This window comes from Puntigrus tetrazona, chromosome 19 (genome assembly GCF_018831695.1).
Source record: "Puntigrus tetrazona isolate hp1 chromosome 19, ASM1883169v1, whole genome shotgun sequence".
NCBI classification, from domain to species: Eukaryota; Metazoa; Chordata; class Actinopteri; order Cypriniformes; family Cyprinidae; genus Puntigrus; species Puntigrus tetrazona.
In genome coordinates, this window is record NC_056717.1 from 6,659,885 (window position 1) to 6,671,870 (window position 11,986).

At 39.5% G+C, this 11,986-nt stretch overlaps 1 protein-coding gene across 4 annotated transcripts; it reads right to left on the reverse strand.

The window, feature by feature from the left end:
* Positions 1-927: 927 nt before the first annotated feature.
* mgat1b (alpha-1,3-mannosyl-glycoprotein 2-beta-N-acetylglucosaminyltransferase b) lies at positions 928-10,502 on the reverse strand. 4 transcript variants are annotated; one of them, XM_043217553.1, is made up of 3 exons: positions 10,082-10,502; positions 3,626-4,554; positions 928-1,903 (listed from the first exon to the last, which is right to left on the reverse strand). In XM_043217553.1, exons 1-3 carry the CDS (start codon positions 10,089-10,091, stop codon positions 1,202-1,204), a joined length of 1,641 nt encoding a protein of 546 aa, XP_043073488.1. In that variant the 5' UTR covers positions 10,092-10,502; the 3' UTR covers positions 928-1,201. The 4 variants fall into 4 exon arrangements, with proteins under 4 accessions (XP_043073488.1, XP_043073490.1, XP_043073489.1 ...); XM_043217555.1 differs by lacking the exon at positions 10,082-10,502 and adding an exon at positions 9,696-10,047; XM_043217554.1 differs by lacking the exon at positions 10,082-10,502 and adding an exon at positions 8,582-8,711.
* Positions 10,503-11,986: the final 1,484 nt, after the last annotated feature.

Here is an 11,986-nt window from a genome sequence, read left to right on the forward strand (position 1 = left end):
CATTTAGATACAGTACATTTAATTCAAATGTTTCCTCTGGCCTACTGAAATCCATTCATTTCATCTGTAAGAACATATGAAGCGATTTCTATGACCACTGGTTTTGCAACAAACCTACAACATCCTTAAAAAGCAGTGAGAGCTCTCCCGGTCCAGGAAGAGCAGGTAAAACAAAAAACAGGTTCAAGTACTGTACTTCAACAGAAATGGCACAAAAGAGATGCTGTCCAGAGTTTTGGTATGTCAGTTACACAAGCCTTGAATAGTTTCTGGCAACAAGCTTGAACTTCATAGATTCAACGGTGCTACATAAAAGTCAAACGAGTCTGCGCTTTCATATGACTGCAGCGATTTAAATTAGACAACAATTATACACAATCTTCATTTATAATGATGTCAGGGAAAACTTGGCAAAAGGCTTTTAACACTCAGGTTGGTCTTCAAAAGGCTGAATATCACTGTTCAAGAGCAAGAAAATGTATTACAATTAAGCACATAATAATAATAAAACATATATATATATATATTTTATTACTATTATTATAAATAATATTATAAAGTAATAATATATTTATTATACAGTAATTCCTGTTTTAATTCAAATCATCACTGAGAATAATGGAAATACAAAAAAAAAAAAAAAAAAAAAAAAAAGATTCCTCACACAGATAATTTATGAAAAAAATGAGTTTGCAATGTCACAAAAAAGATCAGTTTTTCTGCTTTTATGCAAATATAATTTCTACTTTTGAGTGTTACTGTGAGATTCACCCACTGTGGTAGGACACAATATAAAAACCTCTTATATGCCTTTTGGATCGATGCGAAATCAACAGAAAGGTCAGTACGTTCAAATAAGGAAAAAGAAACAATCATATAATTTTTCTCCATGTCAGAATGAGCAATTCTGCATAGGAGCTGTTTGCAGCGTAACTCTGTTTTCTCTGAGAGAAGATTGTTGCATGATTGCTGCGCAAATACGATGCACCAACTTTTGTGCTGTTCCCAGCATTCCTGGGTGTTCCTCCATAGCAAAACAGCAGTTATTTTATACTCACATCTTAGTGTTAACCTGTCCTCAAACTTTCACACCCTGCCTCTGTTTTCTTTGGTTTGAGAGGGCGTTTCTCTCCTCCTGTACTTTTAATAATAGTTGTGAGTTTTCTCTTTCTGGTCTATTGTGGTCCAAAGCTCATCCTCCTCAGCTCCAGCTGGTGTCATATTTAATCCAGCCCTGAGGGGGAGCCAGATAAATTCTTCGTCCGCGGGAAATAAAGCTGACTACACCCCTGTAACCGGCACGGGGAACCCCTGACTTCAAATCATCCATAACCCCCAAGTTGCGGGCCAGCACTTTAAAGCTGTCTCTGCTTGAGTACTGAACTCGAAACGGCCCAGAGCCTTTCAGACTCCCGCCCTGCTGCAGTTCCTCCACCTTCACCAAGGGGGCGCTATACACTTCCTTTTCAAAGATTTCATCGTACTTCTCCCTGACCAAGTAGGACAAGTCCAGATTAGTGAAAGGCACGAATTCAGTATTGAGTTTTATGTAGCGCAGATACTGGTCGAAAAATTGACCCAAACTGACGCCTTTTCGCCCGAACGTTATAGTCCTGGAGATCTCAGGACGAATGCATGAGCGGTCCTTCCGCTGCTCTGGGTGCCGCATCCAGTCGTCCCAGAATGCCTTGGGCCACTTGGGCTCCAGCTCTGCCCAGACTTCCTTTAAAAGCATCCATCCGAGGCCGGGGAAGAAATCTGTCCGGTAAAGGAGGTCAGCTCTGCCTGGGTCGACCAACCCATCCCGTCCGTTATCATTCCAGGCAGAAATGCACCACAGACTAGGATCCGATCGCAAGATGGGGTAGAGCGCGCGGAAATACTCAAAAAAGTCTGGGGCCACCTACAAGATGAAACAAAAGCAGTTTAAAAGACATAAAAAAGAAACGGATATTAACAAGAAACTATTTTTGGACAAAAAAGTCCTGCCGGTCTAGATGCGTTTAAAAGATGGTAAGGTGAACATTTGTTAAGACAGCTGGCGGTTTTATAACAAATGTACAGAAAAAAAATGTGTGTTTGAGCCTTAGGGAATATCTGTGGTTCTTAACTGTGATGCTCAGTAGAGCTTAACCAATGTTACCATCACAGTTAATCCACTGACCAACTAAATGTGCTAAACTCAGGGAGCAAAGCTGGATTACAATGGTCAGTAGAATAACAATACACCTTATTGCCACTAAATAACAATCCGACAATAACTAACAATATATATTTTCAATATAACAATATAAATAATATTTTCACAATTGTTCTAAAATATTATCCTCAGCAAAGACCAAACATGGGCAACAGACTAGATGGGGTGTCCAAACTGGGGGGCCGGTGTCCGGCAGCATTCAACTCCACCTTGCCACAGCACACCTGCCTGGAAGGGTCCAAAATTTCTAGCAAGTGCCTGATTAGCTGGTTCAGGTGTGTTTAATTGGAATTGAAACTTATGATCATTCAAAATGCCCAGGGATGTCCAATCCTGTTCCTGGAGATCTACATATCTGCAGACTTCAGTTCCCGGCCCTGCTGCATCCCAGATGTCTGTAATTATCAAATGCTACTTAAGAGATTAATTAGCTGTTCGAACAGGGTGGGAGCTGAACTTTGCAGGATGGTAGATCTCCATCAATAGGACTGGGAACCCCTGATCTAGAAAGGGGTGTCTGATGCTGCTCCTGGTCGGCTACTGTTCTGCAGTTCAGCTCCAACTGCAAAGAAGCACACCTGAACTAATCAAGGATTACTAGGCATACTAGAAATTTCCAGGCACGTTTGAGCTCAATTCTGTAAGACAGTGGCACTTCCAGGACTGAGTAAGTGCTGCTTTCAAAGCTATGATATTTAGTGACAAACTATGACATTTTTCAAGAAAATCTGACAGTAATAAATACTTGGAAGAAAAAAGTCAGGTAGTATATGGGTATTTAACATGAAATTGTCATATGTCATGACATAGCAAAACATTTTCAAAACAATTTAAAGCAGACATATACAAGTCTTTTTTGTAGTTTTCTTGTTTTGCGGTTAGATTTAGAAAAGATTTGTGTTCATGAACACGGTTACTTGTAAATGACTCCGACATCTGAAGGTAACTCTATTTCCCCTCGAGCACAACAGAGGTTTGTTTAAACAAAAAAATGTAAATCATCTTTATAGCACTGCAACGACAGCCATCAAATCCATCACAGAACACAGTAATGAGTATGCAAAAAACATGTTTGCCTGAATAGCAAAGTTAAACAAGGACCTTGATCCCTTCCTTTAAAGAACTCACGACAAGAAGGCTGAAGCTTTACTGCTGTCCTATTAATGGGTTTTTTCGGCGCATATTAGACTTTGTAATCAGTTCACCTGTGAGAATTTCAAAGGAAAGGTTCAGAAATGTGCAAATGAAAATATTCCCTCTGAGCAAGAGACAAGCTCTTATCAAAATTCCTCTCTAAGAATTATAAAAGAGGAAAAATGTGGCATCCTTTGAGATACGGCACTCACTATGTGGCTCTGGTTATAATGACCTATAATGATGCTCGAATGCAGGACGAATATGACAAAAACATGTTCACGATCATACCTCCAGGTCATCCTCCACAATGACCACTGTGGAGTAAGCAAAGACGTTGAACACTTGGTTCAGGGCCCAACGGTAGTGCCTGGCGATCTTGTAGTAACCCTGGAACTTCCTGTGATCGGGTCGCACTGGAATGTCCGCAAGATCCGGTTGGCTAATGTGGGTTATCTGACTGCCATAGGAGCCAATCACCCTTGCCGTATCTGCATGACCACAGTCCTGGCTGACAATGATTGGGTGAAGCTCAGCAGAAGGACGGTACTGTATGAGTTTATCCAAACTTCTCTTCACCGTTACTCTGTCACAGGCAATGACGAGAATTGGGATAATGATTTGAGGGCTTGGTTTAGTATGGCCTTCTTCATTTTCTGCCATTTTCTTGTCCTCTTGTTCCTGTTCCTGCTCCTTCTCCTGCTCCTTCATGACCAGCTTAGGTGGCGTAACTATTAGAACCTCATGTTTTTCTGTAACAATTTTTGCTTCATCTACAATTTTTTGACTTATAGGTATTGCCGGAATCTGCTGAGGTTTCTTAGGCTCCTCAACGTTCTTTTCGTCTTTTTTTATGTCCTCGGATTCCCTCTTTCCGAGTTCTTTCCGCTGTTCCCATAGTTCCCTGTGACTCTGTATCTGTTTGAGAAGCTTCTTCTGAGTCTCCAGTTCTGATTCTACTTCTTCGGCCAATCTGATCACTTCGCCAGCCAATCCATTAGCTCCACCCACTTTTGCTTTTCCGCCTCCCCACTCCTCTCCAGCCCCTGGTTCAGCTCCGCCTCCCTCACCAAGTCGGCCAATGGGAGGCCTTCCCCATAAGAAGAGCAGCAGCAAGGCGTTCCAGGCAACAAATAGAAATGCTCCACACAATATAAGAGATCCTTTCTTGCGAACCATGGTCCAGTGACACCACACAAGGGACCGCAGGGAGGAAAATGCTAGAAATCGGAGAAAAGAAAGATAGAGATGAAGATAAAATTATCAACCACAAATAAGAGTGCGGTAGAGAACCTTCACGCCTAATTTGAAGCTGGAGTATGATTTTTTTTACTGCAATAACTTACATGGCACGTGGCTTAGGTAATATTTACGGATATAAAAAAGTATTCACTGCACACATTATATACACAAAAGTGATGTTGAAAATTTGTATATCAAATAGGAAATAGCAGGTAGAATAAGACATTGAGGAAAAAAAATACTATGGTTCTCACCAATCTCACTTTCCAATAATGTTCTTGTCATCATATTTTCTTTTTAATTTTATTATTATCAAATGTGTAACATAAATGTATACAATTTATAAAATATTTATTCATTTATATAAAATAAAACTTTATATAAACTAGCAAATTTAACAAAAATGTAAAGTTAGAATTAATAAATAAAAAAGATTGTAAAAAAATCCACCTTTAAAAAAAAAAAAAAAAAAAAAAAAATTTATAATGAAAAAATTATCACAAAAAAAGAAAACGATGTATAAAACATGCTATACATATAAGACAGATTGCTCTAATATGGACATTTTCTCAAAATGCATTTCTTTCCAATTATATTTATTAATACAATTATGTATTTTATTCAGGCTATTAAAATTCATTTTTTCCCTATTTCATACGTTAGGCTGTCAGTGTAAACCATGTCTAAGCTTCATTACCAACGGAGTGCAGTTCACAACAAGAGAAGTGACAGCAATGCAAATAAAGTATAAGCATGCATTTCTGTCGTCTGAACAGAAGTCAAGAGTTCGTCTTAAAAACTGCTGACTGTGGTTATGATGAATCACTCATTGCAGCCAGTTACCCACAATCTCTTGTTATGGCTGCAACTACATTTATCACTGCATGTCTTGTCTTTACATTCACGTCCCGTCATAGCAGTTTGGAGAGGAAGCTTCAAACTCTGTAAAGACGTTTATCGCAGTATGACTGCTCTTAAATCTTTTATTCACCAACGGCCTCGCCTATATTTCATCTGTACTACAGCTGCCTTCATCTCGAAAACAAATTAGAGTATTTCATTCACTCCACTCCACAGGAGGGCTTTAGGAAGTACAAACTTCCCAGCATGCTTTGAAAACTACGCAAAACCCAGCTCTTGGCAGGCTGAGGACACTCCAGAGTAATTAAAACTGACGGTTTGATCAGACCGCCATGCGCCATCATTGCAAAAGAGTACTCTGTAATTAACGTGACAGTCAATGGAGGTTTTTTTTTTAAACGGTCGGATAAGCTGAACCCAAAAAAAAACACCGCTAAGATATCGGTTTTGGATCCCAATTAGCTGATGCGTTTGATGACCCCAACTTGTCTTTGGACGGCAGGGGCAGGCTACTAACAAGAGCTAGCCTATCTTTTCCTAAGTGGGCCAGGCCAACACAGTTTGTATACCAGACAGGAATTTCCTTCTAAACGAGGCCTACAATTCCCAAGAGCGAAATTCAGAAAGATTCGGTCTCATGATGCCAGTTGCACTACAGTGCCAAGTGTGGTTTTATGTTACCATGTAGTGTGGCCAATGAGCAGAAATCTGCCACTGACAAAAGAAGAGTCTTAGCGCTGAACTGAACATCCATCCTCCCTAAAACAGAAACGTGGCATTGCCCAGTGGTTGCTTTCTGTATTTACGAGGTCGTAAATATTCTTTGAGTAAGCGCATTTTCATTAGACACAAAACCCATGGCACTCGTGAAGGAAAGGGAGAATTATGCAAGCGCTATCCGTGCAAGAAAAACAACGTTATCCAGGTGGACTCCGGCGTATAGTGGCGTTAGCGCAAACGTTGTGTAACGGCAAACATCCCACGCTGCTGCTGACATTGAGAAAGACAGACTGACAGTATTGATCCATGAGAGGAAATTCTAGTTGCAAAGGTCACACGGAGTCTAATCATTTAATTACTAACTGTAATTTCTATTGTTATGGGGTTTTCACTGGACAGTGCTCGCACCAGCATGTAAAAAGCAGAATGACTGATTGTTGGGGTTGGTGCAATTTTTTGTTTTATTTGTCTCATGTGCACCAAAGCTTCAATTATTTGACTAAAATCAGTAATATTGTGAAACATTAGTAGTATTCAAAATAGCAATTTCAAAACACAATTTATTCTTAAGATGCAGAGTTGAATTTTCAGCATCACTGCTTCATTTTTCAGTGTCACATGATCCTTCAGAAAACCTTCTAATATGCTGTTAGTTGCTTAAAAATTTCTTGTTATTATCAATGTTCAAAACGCTCGAATATTTTCATAAAACTGAGATTTTTCTCAGGATTCTTACATTAGAAAATTTGAAAAAACAGCGTTTAGCTTAAAAATATAATCCTATTTTGCAACAATGCCTTTACCGTCAGTTTAATGCATCCTTGCTGAATAAAAGTAATTCTGAACAGTAATGAACGTGCACTTAGATATAACAATATCTTAAGATAGCAAATCAATTCTACACAAATGTAAAGATATTAGCATTTATTTCTCACAAAATACTTAAATTAAAAGTACATCATTTTTACATTACACTTCAAATATTATATTATTTTAATATAAGCAAATGTTAACAATAGAACTTTTTCTTTCTACTGATATTAGTTAAACAGCCGAGCATAGTTAAACTAAACCTGTAGTGACTGACGTGATGGATCACGGAATAAAACACCAGATTTCATAACTTCATTTTGAGCAGTATGCAGATTTCAGAATTACATTAATTTGGTTCAGCGAGCACAGTCAACCGATGTTGCCAGATATTATCCAATTAATCATCAACTATGACATCATGCCCCGGTTTCATAGACACAGCTTAGCCTAAACCAGGATTAGGCCATTAAGTATATTTTATAAACATGCCTTACAAAAAAAAAAAAATGCATTACTGGTGTGCATCCTAAGACAAGAAACAAAGGCTCTAACATGTTTTAAGATCAGTCAGTGCAAGTTGCATTCAGTCGAAACGGCTCAGATTTACATTTAGTCTAGGACTGGGCTTGAGCCTTTTCTGTGAAACCAAAGGTCTAGCAAACAGCTCATTTTACTTTACATAAATAAAAAAAAACAAGGTTAAAAAAAGGAAACCATTTGCACCTGAAAGCACCGAAGCTAAATCTTTCCACAGGAAGTGTACCGCTAAAACCAAGCCGTCTTCCTTTCTCACGAGTCCGAACTACCGCTTAGCTAGTGAAAAAAAAAAAAGAAAGAAAGAAAAAGTTTGCAATAACAAAGTCCATTCATTGTTTGTGACAGACACAGAGCCGCACACAAGTCAATACAAGGTCATAAGACTGCTCGTCATTCTGTACGGACCGTGTAACCCTGTCAACACCGATTCAACCTGAAACACATGCACAATCCACACTATGAAGCAGCCAGAGTGTGTGTGTGTGTGTGTGTGTGTGTGTGTGTGTGTGAAGATGAGACATCAAAAGACCACCTAATAAAGTGCTTTGCACGGGAAAGGTGTCTGCTGTGCCATTAATAACCTCAGTAATCTTCTGCCTGCAACCAGCTAATCTCCACTTAACCCTGTTAGACATCTAAGCACTCACTCACAAATCTACAATCAGCAAGACAGACGGAAACCATTTAGGCCACGATGGGTTTGAGACTCGTCTCGCGGTGCTTTTTCCTGAGGAATAAACAAGACACACAAAAAACACGAGCAGTTCACACAAGCTCCAAGCATAGGGTTTCATCAAAAACACCTGGAATCGAACGTGCCCACTAGACAAGACTTAATAAACAAGCGAAACGCAAGAACGTGCATGCAAAGGTTGACAGACATTAACAAAAAAAAAAAAAAAAAAAGAGCATGCCGAATGGGCAAAAGAGTGAAACATTATAAATACGCCCAGAGATCATGAAGAGCACAGTCCAAGAAGAACACTTCAACCGCAAAGTGAAACTAGACGCCCTGAAGTTCCTTGTTTGGTAATGGACCGTATGGAGCAGTTGAGAGGCATTGTTAAGCATTACCTGGACACGGAGAAGACTGTGTTTCCACGTCTCTCCCCCAACTGTTCACAAGGAGCTGATCAGCAAGAATCGGATGAGCCAAAGGGGAGGGGAGAGGAAAGGGGAGGGAAGTACTGTACCCATGCAAAGAGCCAACACTGCCAGTTAACGCTCCAAACTACTTTTAACAGCTCGCACTGACATGTGACCGAACCGTTCAGCCGCTTCCTTACAAAAATGGAAGTTCGGTGGTTTTACAGTTTAAGATGAAACAGAGGAACGCTTGTTAAAAAGTGCTAGGTTGAAGAATTACAAATGACATTTTCCGACAAAAATGCAGCATGGGAACCATAGCTGCTGTTATAGCTTCGCTGCAGTTATGGTTACTGAAATAAAACAATGGGAACCACGAATGAATGACAGATTTGAGAAAGCTCTTAAACCCGTGCAGGAGATCCTATATTCATCTACTGTGATTTTACATTAATATACCGTGTGGAAATGATTTGCAATATATTGAAAATAAAACAAAAATCACTGGAGTGTGTGTTACAAGACAAAATATTATTGCAGTCACTTTCCTTAAAACTTTGTTTAATTCAGTCTCTACTTGTAGCAATGTAGCAATTTCTGAGTAAAAATAGTGCTGATTTTAATTTCTAGTTTTAGCAATTCTGTTATGCAGATTTATTATTTTATTATTATTATTATTTTTTTTTTACATATTTCTAATTAGCTCATCTGTTTTGTTTTTAAAGGGCGGTTAGTTTATTTAATTTGGTTTTAATCATTTTAGCACTAAAGGTGAAATCTTCCAATTAGTCAGCAGGTCGACATTTCTAATTTTCATTTAAGGCTTTCTTCCTTACTCCAGCATTATTTCAACAAACAAAAAACAATTTGCAATAGTTATGCATTTTACAAACTAATAAAAACGTCGATTGCGCTCCCTGAACATGCGTTCCTGAATGTGCCTGTACTGAGACATTTGACGGAGAAAACATATATTTTATGCTCCTGAATATAACTTTTTGATATTATTTAACATTTTTGCATTACACTCTCACGCGACATTATCTATAAATGCCTATGTATAACACAGAAACTAACTACTAACAGAAAGGCAGAGACTTACGCTCGACTGATCCTCGTGTGTTTGTCTGAGGTAAAGTAGTGATTTTAGTTATAGGGTAAGATGACGTGGCATCATGATTTAACTAGTACTCGCTTGACCAGTCCCACGGCTTCGGTCTGTCATCACAACAGCGGCAGAAGGTCCAGAACCGACCGAACGAGATGTTAAAGCTTCGCGACCCGTTCACCTGGACCGACTTTCCCCTTTAATCCACGGAAAGAGATCACGCACCGCACTAAACCCGCCCGGAGCCCCGACTCGTGCCAGGGTCACGCCGAGAAGGATGCACGCGCATTTGCACGGTGGCTTTCGACACAAGCACTTTCGCGTAACGGTGGCTAACACTTCCACACGCCGCAGACCCCGAGCGCTATCCCCCCTCTCACCTTTCATCATCTCCGGACAGGACGGGGTTAAACAGCGAGATGGCCGTGACCGACGAGATGCAGACCGTCAGAACGAGAGCTTCACTTTTCGCTCTTCATCTCCATCACCGTCGGTCGCCTTCGCCCGGCGCTGCTGTCAATACTCGACTCTCTCCATTCCTGCAGCTGTCGCCCATTTCCCTCTCTCCCCGTGTGTGCCCGCGGTTCACATCCGGTGCTGTCTGCGGCGATATCGGCTGGCGAAGTGAGAGCGCGCGGTTCCGGACGCTTGTTTTAACGGCTGTATTTACAGTTACGCGCTGACCGAGGGCTTGATTTGACGCCGCTGCCGCTCTGTGTGTCTGTGTGTGTGTGTGCGTACAGGCAGAGCGATTCCCCACTTCCGGATTGACTCATTAAGTAGGACCCGCCCCCTTCGCGCTGCCCTCCCCTTCGCCATTTCCCTAGCAACAAGATGCCTTAGCAACCGTCGCGAGGTGGTGATGGGCAGCTGAGCGCTTGATATATCTGCAATAAACAGTGAATCACACAAAAAAAGCTTGGGAGATTATATTTTTGCATTGTAACATTTTATTATAGTCTACTTTTGTCGTAGATATTAACGTAAATAAACGTAAATATTATTAGTAGTTTATCATTAAAAAGCATGTCAAGGATATAAATAATAAATTAACCCTTGTATTAGATTTGAAATCTCAATTAGGGGTCAGATTGGCCCTAATTAAAGCAAACATTAACAAATTAACGTAATCGTTTTAACGGTAAACAAACAAACAAACGTAACAAAAAGTATGGGAACCCCAAGATCTTGGGTTCAAGTTTCTATCGAAAATGTCGCCTACGTCGTTTTCACTGAAGTTTCATGGATAAAAGGCAAATCGGCCAAATGCCAGCTAAATAATAAAAAGATAAATAAGAAGATAAATAAATTGAGCCACAAACATAATTAACGTTTTAATGCACACCCCTATAAAAGTGACATGATCGACCCTACATGAAAAAAGTCATCAACTAACATAAATGCTAACCACAATGTTCAGTTTTAGTTTTTTTTTTTTTTTTACTTGGTTGGAAAATCGGTAAGGAAAGTAAAATCTAATAATAACCTAACACGTAATATAATTAAAGGTTGCAACAAATAGGTCAACCAACTAAGTAGTTTACGATTTAACTCATTGAAATTGGCTTGGTGACTTTTTCTAAACTTCTGAATGCCCAAAATGTACGTTAACTGGGTTAATTAAGTTTTAATGATCCTCTCCTTGTAGAAAGGAGCGGTACTTCGGTACCAATACTTTAATTTTTATTAACTGAAATGATAAATGATAAATGATATGAGCCATTCAGTACCAGGTGTACCGAGAAGCAGGCCACGCCCACACCCCAACGGAACGGTATAGATCACGCACGGAAAAAAAGAAATACCACATACAATACAATACGTTTAGATTGATTTTTGTCAAATTGAATTTCTAAAGTCACAATCGAGCATAAATAAAATTGCAAATGGAAAATATTCATCTAGCAAAAAATTAAAAATCAATTAGATCTGTTTGGTGAGCTGGTGAACGCAATGGCCAATCAGAGGCCTGAAAGTCAGAATGTTTGGTTTAATTTTCACTTGGTAATAATTAAACCATAACTGATGAACTGATAGCAGCTTCATTGATTGTAAGGGAGCGTCTTGGAATTTGAATTTTAAAAAAAATATATACTCTTAGGTTTCTTCCCACTTGACACGATCAACAGTGAGGACATATACAGTTCACACATGGAAGTGTCCTGTTTTGATAAAGACTTCAACGCATTTCATAAATGCTTGAGATAGCGCGTCTGTTATAAAAGTAGCAACATTGGGACAGCAATAAACAATTATTGTAACCAAAACTGGACAAATCGGTATCA

Excerpts from the sequence above, each read along its gene's own strand:
- mgat1b (XM_043217553.1), bottom strand. Across the intron at positions 1,904-3,625 it reads TTGTGGAGGATGACCTGGAG|GTGGCCCCAGACTTTTTTGA; the intron begins GTATGATCGTGA and ends TTCATCTTGTAG.